A 19,934-nucleotide genomic window follows, 5' to 3' on the forward strand; every position below is an offset into this window, starting at 1 on the left:
AATTTTGTTTTTATTTTGGGACAGAAGTTATTCATATTACATACACAACCATGTTAATCTTTCCCTTTAAGAATACTGGTCGTCACATTTTCCTCTTCTCCCCCAAATGGCTCAAAAGCAAAACTTTAATATTTTCCCAGAAGTTGTATAGTTTCATGTTTTGGAGGTTTATAGGTTTGTTATTTTTCCAAATGCACATTCAGTTGTCCCAACATCTATGTAAAGTTACCTCGTCCACATTTTGACTATGAAACGCTGTTTACTTCCTCCTTAGCATTTATTACAGCCAAGACTTCATTTATTCACGTTTGCTGCTCGTCTCCCCAGGTAGAAGGTAACTGTCACGAGTGCTGGACCAGCCTTGCTCACTATTGCAGCCCCAGTGCCTAGACGTGCCCAACACTCCGGACGGTACACTGGCTCCCTGGAGAGAAGACCCTCAGAACTGAACCACCCAGGTTCCTCCACGGGTGTGAAATGTCGCCTTGGCCGTGGGTCCGATTTTAGACTCTCCTCAGCTCCAGGGCTCCCTCCGCTGCCTATTGGGTTGTTGGTGATGCCGTGAACACAGCTGCTCAGCTTTGATTTTCATAGTCTCATAATCTGATACGGTTATAGGGCAAGTTTCCTTGTGTATTTTCTCTGCAAAATTTCCTAGCTAATTTCCCAAATGGATCCTTTCAGATGAACTTTACAGCGATCAAGTTCCAAAATATCCCACTGATATTTTATTTGGAAGTGAACATATTTATTGACTAATTGTGGCAAACTGATATCTGTGTGTTACTGATTTTCTCCAGCCAGGAACACTGTAGAGATCTTAACTTATTTGGGGTTTAGTTTATGTACTCCGGTGGCTTTATGGTTTTCTTCTTTGCTACATTTCTTGGATATACTTTTCTGATACATATTTATTGTTGACTGTATGTGTGTGTGCTCCTTATTTTCAGCCACCAGTTAGTTCTACTAGGATTCAAGTGAGTCTCTCGGATTTCCTAGATGGTCCCTGTTATACTAGTAGATGTAGGTGGAGGCTGCCGCGCACCAGAAGCTGTGTGGGTTTTCTCAGTGATTGTGTTCTCGTCCCTCTGGCAGCCTCCCCTCTGAGGGCTTCCGGCAGCGTGAAGACAGATGGGCTGCTCTTCAAGGTGTTTACGGGGAACAGGCTAGTGGACGGGCTCCACACGGGGGGTTGGGGGGGTGGTGGGGGGAGAGCTCCCAGGAAGCAGAGCAAACAAGAGCCCTGGCTGCTATCCTGGCGACCCCTTCCTCACCTGTCTCCCCGCTGCCACTTCGTGTACTGAGGGGCAGACCAGGAGGTGAGCTGTGCAGTGCTGCTGCACGTGTGCTCGGAAAAGAGGGGTTCATGGACGGGACTTGTCGGGGAAGGAAGCGGGAAATGAGATTGAATTTTGGGTGGCATGAAAGGGAGTGTGTTTTCTTTGGATTAAATAACATGGGGAGGTGACGGTGCCTGGGAATAAAGGTGACCCCACCCTGGAATTCAGGTGTTAGGATGTCAGAGGGAAAAGAGCTGTACTAAGAGAAGATAATGAAAATAAGCTAGAAGAGTTTGGGTGTTATCTTCTTTCAGTTACAGATGGACTAAAGTCCCTAAGGGTGAGTAATTGAATGAATGAGTGCATCGATGAATGAATGAATAAAATCCCAGGAGGACAGTCTGATAGGAAGTTGTGAAAGGAAAGAATATGGAGATGAAGTGGAAGTGAAACAAAACATGTTAGGAAGCAAGCACTGTGTATAAGGCACTCACACATTATCCCACTTAATCCTCACAACACCTTTATTTTGTAGGTAGCAGCATTTCTATCTTTAAAAATGAGAATATAGAGGTTCAATGAGGTTAAATAACTTGCCCGAGGTCAGGGCTGGTTAGAAACTGAGCCAGAATTTCATTGTAAAATTATGGTCCAGGTTAGAGTTTAATGCTTCCCCTCTTTTCCCTGCTTCTGCTGCTCACATCTCTAGAAGGGAGAGGCTATGGCCCAGCGCCAGGCATGCATTGAAGAGGCCCCATCAGTAATCAATAGTTTACATAGGAATCATACACAAGGGTAAAGGGCTGACATTTGAGACCATGAATTAAAAATGCCAGCCCATTGCATTCAGCTTAGCTGATCTGCTAATCAGACAAAGTCAAAGGCTTGGCACTGATGAGGTCAAGAGAAGTGGCAGGAGGAGGCAGCCCAAGGTCCTTTGCATGCAAAAACAATGCGAAGGACAGAGGCTGCAGTTCCAGACATCTTATTGCATTCATTTATTTAGACCTCCTACGTGCTGGGCGCTGGGAGATCATGGTGAGGATGACAGACAGGGAGTCATCTTCCGGTTGTTTCTGCAGACAGGCAGTACTCCCGCAGACACAAACCCATTAAGAGATTATCAGCTGTAAGAGCACCGTGCTGAGGAGGAGCACCTGCTTTAGACAGAGTGGCCGGGAAGACCTCTCTACGAGGTGACATTTAAGCAAGATGAGAGGCTCACAGGGAGCCAGCCAATGGGAGGGAGGGTAGGGTAAGAGCTGGCAGGAAGCTTTCTGTGCATAAAGGGCAGCATGTGCAAAGGCCCCGGAAGGGAACCAGCCTGGAGGGTATGAGCGACGGAAAGGCCACTGAGGCCATGAGAGGCAGGGAGAGGCCAGGCCAGGGGGGGCCCTTGGGTCGGGGAAAAGTCGGAACTTCATTCTACAGGCTAAGGGAAGTCAGTCAAGGAAGAATTTTAAGCTGGGGCCTGATGGAGCCGATTTACATGTAAAGATCACTCTAGCTACCCAGGTGAGAAGAGACTGGCATGGGCAAGAATGGATCGAGGGGCCTCTGCAGGAGCCTAGGGACCCCTATAAGAAATCCTGGACGATGGCCAGGGAAGACGCCTTGCCAAACCAACCACATTTGTGAGGACTCTTACCGAGGGCTCATATTACCTTACAGGAATCAGTGTATAAAATGTTCAGCAGAGGTTCTGATGGATTGGGCTAATTTTGGCCCAGGCATCTCGGGTTGCCTGTGCGCTCCCCTGCAGGTGAACATCTGGCTTCTTTGGGCTTTTGAAATACTGAACTCAGTTCTTTGAGCCACAGACACACACAAGCTAGGGAGAGGCTGAGTGTACTGCGTGCCCAGCAGCGCTGAGAGCTGTGGGAATGTGGAAGGCTCTGTCTTTGCCCCAGAGGCTGCTGCTGCTCATTGAAAGAGCCAACAAAGCATAACAATATGTGCACTAGGTACTACAGGAGCGGGGTAAACAGAATGCTCTCCAAATAACGGGGGAGGGAGAAAAGGAAGCGTTTGTGGAAATATCTATGTGCCAAATACTGCATATATATTGTCTGATGTTCTCGTAGAACCCCTGCAATTTAGAGTCTATTTTGCCATCTTGCTAATGGGGGAGCTGAAGTCCCCAGGGGTTAACTGAGGCAATTTGCAGAGAGGGGATTGGGGAGGGGGTCAACAGCTAGTAAGGGCTGGAGGCAGTATTCAGACCACATCTCTCTGGTACCAAAGGCCTTTCTTTTATGACTTTGTCTTCTAATTGAGAAAAGCAAGGAAACCTGCATCAAGGAGGTGTCTGAGTTTTGAAGAAAGAAAAGCACAAGGAAACTGAGAAAGGAAGGAGATCGCAAGACGGGGACCAGCATATACTGAGGCGTAAAAAGCGTACCTCGCCTCCCTGGGTCCAGGCCCCCTCCCCCCCTTTCAATCCACCTTTTCCGCCAGGGCCAGATTTTCCTGAATCACACATCCGCCCCAGCCACGGTTCCTCCTTCCCAACAGATTAGAGCCAGACTTTCTAGAGGGGGCCACCAAATCCTTCCTGAGCAGCCCCAACTGCCTTCTCCCACTCTGCTCACCTTCACCCTTCTTCCTCTTATTCTCTGGCTTTGGGGACTCCCCTCTGCCTGAAGGTTCCTGCCCTGCAATGCCCTCACACCACCTTCAGTGGGTTGAACTGTCTTCCCCCCAAAAGATAAGCGCACTGTGAATGTGCAATGAGGTCAAGTTCCGATGAGGTCACACTGGATTAGGGTGGGCCCCAAGTCCAAGGACTGATGTCTTCGTAAGAGAAAGGGGAGGGAGATTTGGATACAGAGACACTGAGGAGACACAGGGGAGGTAGAAGCAGAGATTAGAGTGATGTGCACACAAGCCAAAGGATGCCAAGGGGGGCCAGCAGCCACCAAAGCCAGAAGGGACATGAAACAGATTCTTCCTCAGACTCTCCAGAGCAAACATGGGCCTACTGACACCTTGACTTTGGACTTCCAGGCTCTAGAACGGTGAGAAAATAAAGTCGCTACTTTAAGCCATTCAGCCTGTTCCAGCGGCCCTTGTCCGCTAACCCACCTCCTGACTAAACCTAAAAAGCCAAGGGAGCACCGGATTCTCGTCGAAGGAGCCGGCACCTCTCTAGGGCTGTCTACAGACAAAACTTGCTTCTGGGGTTCCAGACCTCAGTTCTCTCAGTCTGAAGGAAACTTGACTACATCGGGCATTTTTGGGAGACTGCCCACCTCATGGCTTACAGGGGGTTCATCTGCATCCATTGCAAGAGAAACGCAAAAACGAGAAGAGAAAAAGAAATCCATGCAGCTTGCCATGTCGATTTCCCTTGCCCTCTGACTGGGCCCCAGAATGTGAAAGGGCCTGGGCGCTCGGCATGAACACGGGACGCCGCCCCATATGAGCCATCACGGCGGATCTTTACATCAGGGGGAAGACAGTGTGTGCACGAACAGCTGCTGTAGGGGGATGAGGGTCAGCAATCACTCCTGTCCCCAAATGAGAATGCAGCTTAAATTATCCTTAGTGACACTGGACATGGCAGTGAGAAAATAATACTTGTTTTATAGAATGCCCCCCTCTGAGCTACTGAGCTGCAAACAAACAATTAAACCATGATCATAATAGCAGACAATAATAATTAAAGCATCCTGCTATCCAGAGAAAAAAGGAGAAGACAGCCCAAAGGCCAAAGCAAGCGTTGGCGTCTAGAGCCAGCTGGTATTCAATAGAAGAAAAGAATCTTTTGTTATTTCCGTAAGTGAAGGCATGAACCTGGGCTTCCGGTCACTGAAGCTGCTGCAGCGGCTGGCGTTCTGGGAGGTCCGGGCAGTGCACAATCGCAAGCGGTAGGCTGCTGCCTTGTGCGGCACTCTCAGCTGCTGGGTGACCTTGGACCAGCTGCCTTCTCTTCACCCTCGCTCCGTAAATGAAAACCCTGTGACTGCCTCTCATTAGCTAGAGCCTGCCCTGTGAGAGGCAGATGCACCTTGGTCCTTCTTGGAAGAAACAGCTTCCATAAAGTGAAAGGCTCATGTCTCCTGAAGAGGCTTTATAACAAAGTGGCAAACAAACCAGAAGCTGTGCAGGCAAAGATCTGGGTTCAAACACTCGTTCCGTGATCGAATTGGGGAACCTCCCAGAGCCTCAGTTTACTCCTCCGGAAAATGGCAGTAACGCCACCTATTCAGCAATGTTGCTAAGAGGATCGCGGCAAATGAAATCACACCTAAAGTGCCTTGCGCTGACTCTGATACATAGTATAAAATCAATAAAGGGTAAAATCACCTAAAGCCAATTCCATATTTGCTCTATTTATTTTTACTTGACTCAGACAGATTTGTTAAATCTCTTCGGCTGTCCATTTCTCCATGTATTTCCAACAGATTTTGCTTTATGTTTTCTTGGTAGGTTATTTGGTGCATAAAGATTCATGACTGTTAGGATTACTATGGGCTATGAATTTTATCATGTGAAGTAATTCCTTCTGTCCCATTTAATGTTTTCTTTTTCCCTTGACTTTTACTTTTTTTTAAAAGCAATATTGTGATCTCATGCTATTATGTATTCTCATGGCATTTCTTTGTCTCAAATGTTTATTTTTAATATTTTACTGCTCTTCAGTTTAGAAGCATCCTCCCCGGCCCCCCTCTACTTAATGTGATCATGGTTACCTTGTAATATGGAAGTTTTACATGCGGGTGCCAGCTCATGGCTCCTTATAGCTCTCTCTCTGGCCATAGGTCAGTCAGTAATTCCTCCACATCTAACAACAGAGGCTTCCCTTTCCTGTACGCCATCATCCGGGGCCTCTCTCGGGGATGCCCCCTCACTCCCCACCCCCGCACCATTCTGCCCACCCCTTTCGCAGACCCTTTGCTTAGCATCTGCATCATGCACTCTGCTCTCCCACTTGACCTTGGTTCTCTGCTGACCCTCAACCAGGTCTCAGACTACAGCTCTTAGCTCTGGGCCATATGTCCATGGACTCTTCCAGCAACTGGCCCATCCTGCACTCCTGTAACATTGGCCTCTCCAGGGGCTGTCTCTCCTCCTCCTACATCACACAGTAGTGGTCAGACAAAAGTCAGTGACACTTATTATCAGAACTGATGTTTGTTCTTGGTGGTGGCGACGCTATGTGTTCACTGAATGTTGCATCCTCTTTCTCCTAGGCACACCTCCCTCAGGACAGGTGACCTGTAATACATGCTCTGGCCAGTGGGGTGTGGGAGGAAGCGCTGGCTCTTAAAAAGCTCTCTTCCCTCCTCAGCCGGCCAGATGTGAGGAAGCCCTGGAGGATGGTGAGGCTCTCACATAAAAGGGGCTTGGAGCCATGAATTATTTTGCTGAAGAGACACTCCAACCCCGCCCCAAGGCCCTGCCCAACTGCAGACCAGCATGGGACTGTAAAGTGAGTAAAAAATTAACCTTTACTGTGTTAAAACACTGAGATTGGGGGGTTATTTGTTACATTAGCTAGCAAGTATTGCTAGTGCAAGCTTCTTTTCATCACCCTATTTTATACTTTTGTTTATATGTTTTCTTACTATTTTCTTTTTTTGCAATATTTCTTAGCTTTCACACTCTTTAAAATGCGTTTTTATTTATTTCAGAGACAGGAAGGGAGAGGGAAAGAAACATCAATGATGAGAGAACCATCAATTGGCTGCCTCCTGCATGCCCCCCACTGAAGATCGAACCTGCAACTTGGACATGTGCCATGACCTGGAATTGAACTGTGACCTCCTGGTTCATGGCTCTACACTCAGTCACTGAGCCACACCAGCCGGGCAGTTTTTCCACTTTCTTCAGTGATTTGTATATTATACATTTTGTTTCTAATTCTTAAGCATCTTTAAATACTTTCAAAAATACTCCCAAACTTGCATTTTCTCTAATTATAAAAATTAAAAAAAAAATAATATACTATTTCACTCTGCCTTATGTAACGCAGGAAACTTAAAACGATTTTCCTTTACCCAATACTAAACCACTGACAATATAACCAGGGACTACAGACTCCAATTAAATATCACCTTTCATGGTCATCATCCTTGGCAGTCTTTTCATGAACATCTAGTAGGTTCAAAATCACGTCCATTTTAGTTTCTTGTGGCTGCTGTAACAAAGTACCAAAAATATGGTGACTTAAAACAGGAAAACTTTATTCTTTCACAGTTCTGGAGGCCAGAGGTCTGAAATCGGTATCGCTGTGCTGAAGTCAAGCTCTTGGTAAGGCCGTGCTTCCTCTGGGGTCTGTCTGTAGGGTGGATCTGTTCTTTACCTCTTCCAGCCTCTGGTGGCTGTTGGCATTCCTTGGCTTGTGGCTGCATCATTCCATTCCCTGTGTCTGTCTTCACATCATGGTCTATTCTGTGTGTATAAACTTTCCCTAAGGACATGTGTCATTGCATTTAGGACCCACTCAGATCATCGAGCAAAATCCTTAATTTAATCACATTTTGCAAAGATCCTTCTTCCAGATGAGGAAACGTGTATAGGTTCTAGGCATTAGGATCTGCTATTGTTGGGGCCATCTGCAAGGTCTTTGCCAGTTCTTCAAGGGGCTCGAGTGGCAATTTTCTGTGGCTTTGGTGCATGTTGTATCCTGGCTGAAGCAGCAATGGTTGAGTCTCATAATACCACTGGCTTTGGCTTTTGATATCACGGAGAAGAAATCCTAGGAGTTGGATTAGTTATGCTTCTTGTTTTTCATAAACGACTGTTTTATTTCATAAGACCCGATTGTGTGCTTACCTGTGTATTTTGCCAAATGCTTTTAGGGACTTATTTTTGTTTTGTTTTGTTAATCTTCACAAAAGAACATTTTCCCCCTTTGATTAAAAAAATACATGTTATTATTGATTTCAGAGAGGGAGGAAGAGGGAGAGATAGAAACATCAATGATGAGAGTCATCAATCGGCTGCCTCCTGCACGCCCTCTACTGGGAATTGAGCCGACAATCTGGGAATCAAACTGTGACCTCTTGGTTCATAGGTCGATGCTCAACCACTGAGCCACACCGGCCTGGCTCCTTTGATTTTTTAGAGAAAGTGGATGGGAGGGAAGGAGGTAGAGAGAGAAACATCAATGTGAGACACATCGATTGGTTGCCTCCCACATGTGCCCCAACCAGGGCTGGGGATCGAACCTGCAGCCCAGGTACATGCCCTTGGCCAGGAATCGAACCTGCGACCCTTTGGTGTGCAGGCCGATGCTCTAACCTGCCAGGGCTTTTAGGGATTTTTTTAATTATGGTTGGTACACTTTTATTTTTCATTTGGTATCTACATCATTTTGTCTAGATCTCAGGGAGTCCTTTCAATTCACCAAGGAAGTTTTAGCACTGGTAACCCCATCCTACTGCCCGGTCCACACCCCCTTCTCGGGGAGTTAGTTGACATTTTGTATTTTATTATACTTTCTGCTCTATTTGCTCATTGTTCCCCTTTCATTTATCTGCCTGGACTGGCACTCTGTCTTCCATAGTTGGCAACTTTTCTTTCATTACTTTCATACCTTCATAATTTTTTTGCATTCTCAGAGAGATTCTCCAGGAGGTTCCTACTTCAATGGTCATGTTTCTTACGAGGCAAATCCTGCTACTGTGGATTTTAAGTGTTATCATGTATTTAGTTTCTTTGCATCGTCTACTTGTCTCCATCACTGTCTTTCGATCTCAGAAGCTCCCCTCGCCCACTTCCTCATCCATCTTCTGCTACTTATCAACCCTATTTCTTATGTTTAAATGAGATTATCTACTCATTTAAATTTCCTTCTGTCTACTATTAGAAAATCTTTTCAGAAAATACGTTTCTATTTCTTTAGGAAAATGTTGGGTTTTTTTTAGAATGCTATGTTTTAGTGCCACCACAAGTTGATTTTATTTGTCTGGCTTGCTTGTTAATTACCTTTTGGAAAGGAGGGATCTATGCTGGTCCAGTGTGGCCCACCAACACCCTGCATTTCTTTGGTTGAACTGTTTATTTTCCTGAGAGATGTGGGAATTCATTCCCGGGACTGTAAACTGGTGGTCAAGCTCATGTGTGGCCAATGCAAGCCTCCAGTGTCGATCAGCTGGATTATTTTCTTGGATAATTTGAAGTACTCCGTGCTTCTTTTTCTAGAGGTCATCCGTGAAAAACGAAATTGCCAGAGAGCACCAGCACTCTTACAGCTACATTCATACCCACCAGGTTACCCACAGTGTCTTCTTCAAACACCTTTTGTGTTCCTTTTGACTATTCCCCGATTTGTTGAAACCTTAACTCTGACAAAGGAATATGCCTTGTGCACAGGCTTAGCTGCTCCATTCCCTCAGGAGGTCAGCTCTCACAGTGCAAGTACACGGACCCTCTCTGTTTAAGATTTAACTTACTGCCACTGCTCATGGGTAAGCCTTCTGAAAGCTGCTCAACCTGCGGCCACAATTCCTGGCAAGAGCTGTGAACAGAAGCTCCACTTCTGGTGCCTTCTGCCTCCTCTGGGCCAGCTGCCCGCTCGCTGGTTAGAGGGAAGCAGCCCTGAGCACGGTGGGGACCTGCGCCCTGTGGCGGATGCGAAGCTGCAGCGGGGGAGTCTGGGCTGCAGGCACAGCCAGATGTTGTGTCGAGTCCAGCACCCTCCCAGGAAGACAAGCTCCACCGGGCAGGGGTTCTGGTTAATCAACACTCTGCTCCACCCTTTTGGTAATCCCTCTGCTTTGAGACTGATAGCCAAGAATGGAGTTTCCAGGTTGCCCTCTGCATTAATCCCTATGATTAAAAATCAACCAACTAGGACTATTAGCTAAAATGAGCTTTATGACCACATGGGTGTTAGAAGCAGAAATCAGAGCTCCCAGGAACAATAAGTTCTCCACTCTGCATGGGCCCCAGTGTCTTTAGGGAAAGCTCGCTTGCAAAGGACTGTCCCTCCCCTTTCCATGCCTCCCCCTCCATGGAGGCAGACCACAGAGCTTTCAACCCCAGCACAATCTGTACTCAGGAAACAAGACCCAGTTCTTCTGAATGTTACCAGGCCCCTCAAACAGTCACACTGGACTCCTCTCCGGCTTCACAGCCAGTTGGTTCTGTGTGGCTGCCCCCGATCTTCCCGAAGCGGCAACACTGAGTCACTCCAGGCAACGACCTTTTCCCGAGCAGCTGTGCATTTTGGCTGTCCTTTCCTCCACATGTTTGGAAGGCCCTCCCCTCCACCTGCATGGGAACTGCCACTGCCATTTAGATGCAGTGAGGCCAGCACTTCGTCTCGGGGATACCCTGCCCCCCCGCTGCCACCCGGAATCATGAACTATCCCTGCAAATGCTTTCCTATTGTGCTCCAAACCTCTCCTCTGTCTGTCTTTCCTACTGAAACTCTAAAACAGCGGTTCTCAACCTGTGGGCCGCCAACCTGTGGGTCGCGACCCTTTCACAGGGGTCGCCTAAGACCATTGGAAAACACATATATAATTACATATTGTTTTTGTGATTAATCACTATGCTTTAATTATGTTCAATTTGTAACAATGAAAATACATCCTGCATATCAGATATTTACATGACGATTCATAACAGTAGCAAAATTATAGTTATGAAGTAGCAACGAAAATAATTTTATGGTTGGGGGTCACCACAACATGAGGAACTGTATTAAAGGGTCGCGGCATTAGGAAGGTTGAGAACCGCTGCTCTAAAAGCAAAAGCAAATTGACTTCCTGCTTTCCCTCAGCCAGGCCTGGCGAGTTCCGACTAATGAGATGTGGGATGATGTCTCTAAGGATGGTGGCTCTTCCCGAATATAGACGCACACTCTCACGAGGAGAAGGTTCTGTGCCCTTCCCTCTTCTTTGAACTGGAACACAGACAGGATGCCTGGAGCTGGAGCAGCTGCCAGGTGGGCGGAGCCAGAGGACAGGAACCGCAGGCCTGGATGGGACCTGCAGAGGCTCGTTCTGGGAGAAGCGTGGACCTCCGTCTGCCCACGCCACTCTGGTCGGTCGTCCTATTTCCATTCCTAACCCTAGAGCGTCTGTCTGTAAGACCGAGGTCTTCAAGGGGGAAAGACTGTTTCGTCTTCATATTTATATGCTCAGTGCCTGGCAGAATGCCTGCCACTGAGTAAAGGCTCCAGGATTTTTAATTGAACTGAATGTCATTACTGTCTTCTCAATATTCCAGTGAGTCCTCGTTACAGTGAGAAATCCATTCAGAGACCCTTTTCTACTCAAGAAACTTTTTACCCTCCCCCACCCCCCAGCCCCCAGCCCCATGCAGGCTCCAGCCACATCAAGGGCGGACTGTCTCGTGCACAGACCCTATGTCCCCTGTGTTCGTGCCTTTACTCTCCTTCCCCTCAATTGGAATGTTCGCCTCTGCACCTCCAGACAGAACGTCTCTCTCTCTCTCTGCTCTGTTACTGAACTTGACTTGCTTACAGCATCTACCTTGTCTTGGAGCACCTGTTTGACTATTTCCCCCAAACATGTGAGCCCCTGGAAGACAAGAGCCAGCCGTGGGCTGACCTGCGTGTTTCCCAGGCACGGCATACACAGCTGGGCACAGGGAGGGAGCTCAAGAACACAAGGTGCTCGTGTTCTGTTCACTGGCACTAAACCAGGGTCTGAATGGCAGACTGGGAAGAGGAAAGACTAGGGCTGGACAGACGGGATGGAAACCCACCTTATTGGCTAACTGTGAGACAGTCATCCTCTCTGGGCCTCAATGAGCTCATTTATAAAATGGGCACAGTCATAACCGATCCAGAACCGAGTAGGCTGCAGGTGTTTGATAAATGTTGGGTAGATGGCAGGACAGACAGAAAAAGGCATTGCTTCCCTCTCTTCTGAAATTTTCGTCTGAGCTGGTCCACTGATTAGAAAAAGGAAAATTCCAGCCCAACAGTGGAAATTGAGAAGAGGTCCCACCACATGGGATAAAACGTCCATGTTCTATTTACTGACCACAGAAGCAAGCGAGGTGGTAGGTGTAGCTCGAGGGTCTGCTCTCCTGCTCCTAGCTGCCAAGCCTGGACGGAGTTCATCAACAACCTGCCCCACTCCTGGCTGTCAGGACACAATGCCACAGGTGTCCCTGTTCTAGGCGGGTCTGAGTACACCCAGGAAGGGTCAGCCTGACCACTGTCCCTCCTGGGCACTTCTGGAAGGGGACTATCCTTGCCCATCTTCTGGGCTGAGCTTGACCTCACAGACCTCTGGCCGCTCCCCACACTTGGTCGGGGCTGGGTCAGAGTGGGGGGAGGCATCCGCAAGCTTTCTCTTGTCTGTGCCCCTGGGAACAGTCTCTGGGCCTGGCCTGTGGGCTGTCTCCCATCCCCTCCCATCTGGCACACCCAAAGGGGGTTCTGCTTGACACCTGCTCCCACCAATAGCCTGGCACCCACCACCTGTGACTGAGGGGTAACTGACAGCCTGCTGTGCTCAGAGGGTGTTTCACAACCACAACCACCTGCCTGCCTCCTGGAGGGCCCGCTCATCACTTGGGAATCACATGCCAGGCACTGTTCTAAGTGCTTATGTTAACTAACTTAATCCTCATGGCAGACTGAGATGGCAGGTACTATTTTAAATCCCCATTTTGCAGATGAGAGAACTGAGGCTCAGAGTGCTGCTTGAAGAGCTTCCTAAGCTACCCAGCTAGTGGCATGGCAGGTGGTCTGGTGCCAGAGCCCAGGTCTCAGCTACAAAGTGATACTGAATAAATGACAAAACTCTGAGGATGTAAAGAGAATCAGCTCTTCAAAGGAATCCAGCTGAATAGCCAGACCACATGGTCCAACCGTACAATGCAGTTAATGCAGGGAAAAATGGGAGACATTGTAAAAACGAGACATAAGTAATGTTCTCAGAGAGATGCAAGATGATAACCACGGATAAAAACAAAAATTGGCTGCCAAGAGCAATCGGTAAACAAAAAACACAGCTTCTTGGAAACAGAAACAAAAGTAAAAACAAGGTTTCCAAAAGAAAGAGGGAGAAATACCAGGATAAATATTGTTGAAAACAGAATGAATGAAAAGACAAAATTACTGGCAGAATAAAAACAGGATCTAGAACTTTCAAATCACTAGAGGGAAGACCAAGCCCATTAAATCAAGTCTGCTGACAACAGAAGAATTGAAAATAAAGAAAAACAATGAAAAAGCATATTGTTTGTTTGAAAGAAAGCATAATACACTTGATGTAAAAGAAATACATAAAACCCTATATTCTTTTCACTTCGGACATTCATAGAACATGAGACAAAAATTCAAAAGGCAAAAGGGGTACAATGCGGTAAAAATAAAAATAATAACAAAAGATCATATGTAACCACTTAGTAACTTCTAAAACATTCTTAAATGCTCAGGTGAAAAAGAAATCTAAACGGAAATGATAGACTATTTAGAAATGAACTGAGTTGAACGCTCTATATGAAAAACATAAACTCCCCCAAGGAACATATACAAAGAACCTGAAGCAGCAAAGACAATTTAATATCATTTTGTCCACCAAACTGGTGAACGCCGCCGGGATTGGCCACCGCGGAGGTGCCGTGTGGGGAAGCAGGCTTCCGGTGGAGAGGAAATCGTTGCACCCGCTAGAGGGAAATTTGAGGTCACGCATCTTGTATTTGTCTTTCAAGAATATATCCTAAGAAAACAACTGAGCGACTGTTCAAAGATTCATGTGTAAGGATGTTTACTGGAGTGAAAACCTGAAAATATCCACTTTATCAACAGAGGAGCCGTTAAATAAATTATGGTTGTGCGCACATTAGCATTCCCTGCAGCCGTCAAACAGGAAGAGGCTGATCTATATATATAGACACAATAAGATGGTGATACATGACTAAATAGTGAAACAAAAATCCGGTGAGTGAGCCACGCATAGAGATGACCTTGTTTTGGGAACCACGTCTGTTGCATTTGCTTCACGTCACATTGGCATACCAAGTGGCACGGCTATCGATAGTGTGCGGAGGAGAACCGAGTGAGATTGTGGGGACTTCTGATTTCTACTTGATAAACATCTCTCTTGTTTGCACTTTGAATTCTTAAAAAACAGTATTGATTCTTATAAAGAGTCTACAAAGATATTCACATTTAAGAAATAATAACGAAAGCTTACTCTGAACAAAAACTCAAACACAAAAGGGGCTAAATGTGTTTGTCTTAATTCCGGTCTAATTATAAATCACCTTACATTTGCTGCTGGTTATCCAAGTGAGGGGTGTGTGGGGATGGCAAGGGAGAGAGACAGAGAAAGGTGGAAAGAGGAGAGAGGGAGAGTGGGAGAGAAAAGGAGGGAGAGAGGGGGAGAGGGAGAGAAAGGGAGAGGAAGAGAGAAGACACGCTGAGTACAAAGTGCCCATAGTTGCCGCACACACTGGGAAGGCAAGCTGGGGTGGGGGCAGAACGAGAAGGGGAAGATGAGCTGTCAATCATCTCCATCTCTGGGCAGCTCTCAGGGCATCTGGGAAGCCCATCTCTGCTCACTTGGCACTGGCTTCAAGAAGCCTTCCATGTGACAGACTGAGCCGTCCTCACCTTCTCCCTGCTATTCCCACCTTGGGTCCTCACACACACTTGCATGCCCCGTGATTTCCCAGTTCCTGCTGTGTCACACGGGAGAGGACACTGCCTGTATGTGTCTGGGTTCTCTCTCTCTGACAGCTAAGAAGGGCGCCCCTGGTCTCCCAGTCCACCCCACGCCCACTGTTGCCCTAAGTGATCATGGTCCCCATCCTGCCCAGAACTCCTGTCACTGCGCCCGTACTGTCGCTGTCAGCCGCTCCTGTCTGCTCTGCTCTCCCCCAGCCCTTGTCCTAAACCTTCATTAGTCCTGGGCAGGCTAACGTTGCTTCCCGAGGAGTGCATCCTTCTCTTTAGAAGATGCTGCCAAGTATGTAGGAATGAAGTGTCATGGTCCACAATGCATTTTTGAGCGATTCAGGAAAAAAAAGAGAAAAAAAGGATGAACAGAAAAGGGAAAAGCAAGCAAGCAAATATGGCGAAGTACTCGCAATGGTGGCAGGTCCGCAGGTTCTGGGTGTGCTGTTCTCGCCACCTGTCTGTATAGTTTACAGTGTGTGCTACACAACAAGACATGGGGACACAGAAGAAACCTCAGTTTCCATGTTTATGAGGGGAGGGAGACCACTTAACCGTCTCCTGCATTTGTTCCTTCTTCTCCATCCCCACTGTGACCATCGAGGTTCAGGCCTCTTCACCCATCCACATTCTGGAGGCAGTTTCCTCACTAGGGTCCCGGACCCAGTCGATCCCATGCTCTCCTGCAGGCTGCTGACAGGTCCAGGCCCAGCATCGTAGCCCCGAGCCGGGGCCACAGCAGGCTCCCCAGCATTATCTCCCACTGCTGCCTGCCTTCCACCATGTGGACCATTTCCAGCTCGAGGCTGAGCACCTGGGTCAATTCCTCTGCCCAGAAGGCCTTTCCCCTCCCACCAATCCTTCTTCTTGTCCACCTGGCAACCCCTCTTCATTCTTCAGGAGGAAATCTCTGGTCTCCTCCTGTCCTGCATTTCATACCCTTCCTCCTTATGCCCTCACCTCACTCTGCACACACTCTTCTCCTCTCTGTCAACAGTGACAGGGTCTCATTCATCTGCACAAGGCCAGCACCTTGCACAGGCACTGCCAGGTATTAAACAGAGTTGTTACCTGAATGAATGAAGTGAGTGCATGAATGAGCAATGCTCCAAGGTGGAAAAGGGGAAGACCTCTTCCTGATTTGCATACCTGAACACTAAAGTAAACGAGTCATTATGCTCTTGATTCACTCAATGCTCATTTCATATTTACTGAGAGACTATTATGGATGTACTAGAGGCCTGGTGCACGGAATTCGTGCATGGGGGTGGAGGGGTGGTTCAGCCCGGCCTCTGTCCTCTTACAGTCCGGGACCTCTCAGGGGATATCCACCTAAGCCAGCAGTCAGACATCCCTCTCGCAGTTCGGACCCAGTTCGGATCCCTCGCTCCTTACTGCCTGCCTGCTCACTGCTCCTTACTGCTTGACTCACTGCTCCTTAGCACTGCCACAGAGGAGGGGGAGGCTCCCGCCACCGTTGCTACACTCGCCAGCCATGAGCCCGGCTTCCGGCTGAGTGGCGCTCCCACAGAGCACTGACCACGAGGGGGCAGCTCTTGCATTGAGCGTCTTCCCCCTGGTGGTCAGTGTGCATCCTAGTGACCGGTTATTCTGGTAGTTCCGCTGTAACAGTTATTTAGGCTTTTATTATATAGATCAGTCATATAATGACCTTTACACCTGAGCCAACCTTCCTTCCTCCCTTCCTTTTTCTTTCTTCTGACTGTCCTTGCTGGACGCTGTAATTGTTCTCTCCACAACCCTAAACCATAAGAATTTTGTCCTCATTTTACAGTTGAGGAAATTCAGACTGAGAAAGAGAAGTAATCTGGCTCATACAACTTAAGCTGACCCTTATTGCTGTCAGAGAAACGACCACAGAGCCACTGTTAAATATTTACCATGTTCCAAGTACTGTGCTGAGCACAATGCATACAGCGTCTCTTTTAAGTGCTTTATCCTGAGAAGTTGGCATTATAACCCACCATCCAGAGGAGATAGTAAGACTCAGAGGATAAAAGACTCAGTTAGCCAAGGTCCTGGGATTCAAACTGGGGTTCACATGATGTCAAGCCCATGCCCTCAGTCACTCTGCTGTAACTGTGCCATCGAGACCACAGAGTCGTATGAACTTGGGTGGCAGCCCTGTGAGGCCGAGACCAGCCTTTCCAGGTTCTCCATGGGCCCAGCCCAAGCCTGGGGTCCTACACCCCTGCTGTTCACAGGGCTGCCAGGTGAGGTGGGTGGGACTGGCTACCAGCTGAGTGGCTGGTGATGATTCCCCTAAATGGTCACTTGACAATGGTCACTTGGCCAGCCAGACACTTACCCAATGGTGCAGCCAGCATCAGCCTCGATGGTCCAGATGCAGTTGAGATTGTGTTCATAGGGAGCTGGATAACCGGGTGACAGCACCTGCCCCAACAGCTCTCCTTTCACTGTCCCTCCACACTCAGCTGAAAGAAATCCCAAAAGAGTGAGCTTCATGGGGTGGCCTGTGCTGCCAGTGACCACTTGGTGCTTCCTCTTTTCCATGTCCCTGAGTCCCTCTCATTCATTCCAGGGGACTGGGCTCCGCATACAGAATGCCCCTGGGTGGGACTTGTATTCAGATCTACAAAGAACTCCTACAACTCAACAGTGAAAAGACAAACAATCCAATTTAAAAATGGGAAAAAAAATGGACAAAGGATTTGAATAGACATTTCTGCACAGAGGCACATGAAGAGGTATTTAACATCAGCAATCGCTAGGGAAATGCAAATTAAAATCACAATGAGATGCCACTTCTCACCTGCAAGAGTGGCTAAAATGAAAAAGACAGACACTAACAAGTGTAGGTGAGGATGAGGAGAAACTGGAACCCTCATCCATTGCTGGTGAGAATCTAAAATGGTGCAGCCCCTTTGGAAAGCAGTTTCATAGTTCCTCAGAATTAAACACAGTTATCATATAACCCCAGCCATTCTGTGCTTAGGTATATACCCAAGAGAAATGAAAACATACTTTCACACAAAAACTTGTACCCAAATGATCATAGTGGCATTATTCATAATAACCAAAAACTGGAAACAACCCACATGTCCATCAACTGGTCAATGGATAAACAAATATGGTACATGCATACGGTGCATGAACAGATTATATCACAGCACGTGCAACATACTATTATCATGTCTACCTCCTCCACACAACTATAAGCTCCTTGGCAGCAGAAACCTTGTCTTACCCATATTTTCACATCAAGTGTCTAGTACAGTGTTTGGCACACGAGAGATGTTTTAATAAATGCTTATCAAATGAATAGATGGGTGGATGATCCAATGAATGAAAAAAAACTTATTGCTTCCCAGGCCAATTATGATAAAGGTCTGAATCAAGGGAGCATGAAAATGAAGGGTTGAAGAGCTTTCAGGAAAGGGAATGATTGATGGACAAGATCCTGGAAGAAACAGAAAATGGGATCAACGTCACAAACAGAAGACTGGCCTTCACCAGCTGCTATAATGGACCCATTAAGGATGTCTAGGGCACTATGGCTGGACACGGGACCACTAAGCCAGGGCTGGGGGAGGGGCTCTCTGCCAGTGCTCCTGAGACCAGATCCTCTGCTCCAGCCTCACTTCAAGTCCTTGCTCTGTGGTGCTGTGGGGATGGGCAATGTCAACCTGGTCGACAGACGCAGGATGGAATGGGCCCATAGCCGCGAGCAGGGTGGGGAGAGAGGATGACATATAAGTTGTGGAGAGAAAGACTGTCAGCCCCACAAATAGAAGAGGAAGCTAGAAAGGCGGCAGGAAATGACCATGTCCTTGGCTAGAGCTCCCTTCCGTATTCCAGATGGAGAAGCCCCTCTGGCTTTGGAGAAAGCGAGTGTTCGGAGGAGCAGCACTGGGAGCACTTCCGGAGGACACACCGCTGCTCTCCTCACAGGCCACATTCTCGGAGGTGGCCAGCCTGCAGCAGAGTCACTGTCAAGACGACTGGACTCTATTCTTCCTGGTCCTGCCCCTTCTTCCCGTCCCAGAACCCTGGCTGCCCCCATTGGGCTGTGACACACACTCACCAATGAAGCACACACCTGGATGTGTAAGTCACAGTAGTCATTGCTGGTAGACCTCGATAAAGTCTACAATGATGTGACATGTGTAAAAATATACACCCATAATCCCAAATACACAGCCTCACTCCCCTGAGTGGGGTCTGAGGGATTCCCAGTGGGGAAGGCCTCTGAGTTTCAAAGTATAAATATTCTTACTAGCACTGCTTGAGTGCTTCCTCAAAGTTCAGTCCAACTGGCAAAAGAACCTTACAGTGAATCCTTTTGGCAAGCAAGTAATTGGCTTATAATGTGAATCATCATCTCTCCTTCACACTCTGCTCGCTCTGGTGTGCCTGCGGCATTCTATCCGTGTCTGCTTATGCATGTGTCTCCCTCGCTGGCTGGGACCTGCTCTCCTCGATTCCTGGGGCCTAGCACAGGGCCTGGCACATGCGTGAAAGAAGGGGATGAAAACAGGGATGCAGGAAGAGAGGATGGGGCATGACTGCAGACTGAGTCAACCTCAAACACAGAGAGGGAAAGACTCTAGAGCAGTGGTTCTCAACCTTCCTAATGCCGCGACCCTTTAATAGAGTTCCTCATGTTGTGGTAACCCCAATTTCACTGTTACAAATTGAACATAATTAAAGCATAGTGATTAACCACAAAACAATATGTAATTATATATGTGTTTTCCAATGGTCTGAGGCACCCCCTGTGAAAGGGTTGTCCGCCCCCCAAAGGGGTCACGACCCACAGGTTGAGAACCGCTGATCTAGAGGCTGTGTAGAGGCCACTACCCTGGCCTATAGGCTTAAACTCCTTGCCTTTGGACACTGCTGTGTAACAGTGTTGAAGATCCTGCTAAAATGTAATTGTCTAAGAATTCCTTCTTTTTTACAGCAGCATAGTATTCCATTGTGTAGATGTACCACAGTTTTCTAATCCACTCATCTGCTGATGGGCACTTAGGCTGTTTCCAAATCTTAGCTATGGT

The 19,934-nt window shown here is 47.6% G+C and overlaps 1 protein-coding gene across 1 annotated transcript in view; it reads right to left on the bottom strand.

The window, feature by feature from the left end:
• The window catches only part of LOC102258474 (CUB and sushi domain-containing protein 2-like), a 223,335-nt gene that overhangs the window by 130,210 nt on the left and 73,191 nt on the right, over window positions 1-19,934 (bottom strand). The window contains exon 13 of the mRNA XM_014549497.1: window positions 17,225-17,351. Coding sequence (XP_014404983.1) covers window positions 17,225-17,351 — 127 coding nt within the window. The remainder of the gene's footprint in view (window positions 1-17,224; window positions 17,352-19,934) is intronic.

Source organism: Myotis brandtii, unplaced genomic scaffold (genome assembly GCF_000412655.1).
Source record: "Myotis brandtii unplaced genomic scaffold, ASM41265v1 scaffold555, whole genome shotgun sequence".
Taxonomy (NCBI): Eukaryota; Metazoa; Chordata; class Mammalia; order Chiroptera; family Vespertilionidae; genus Myotis; species Myotis brandtii.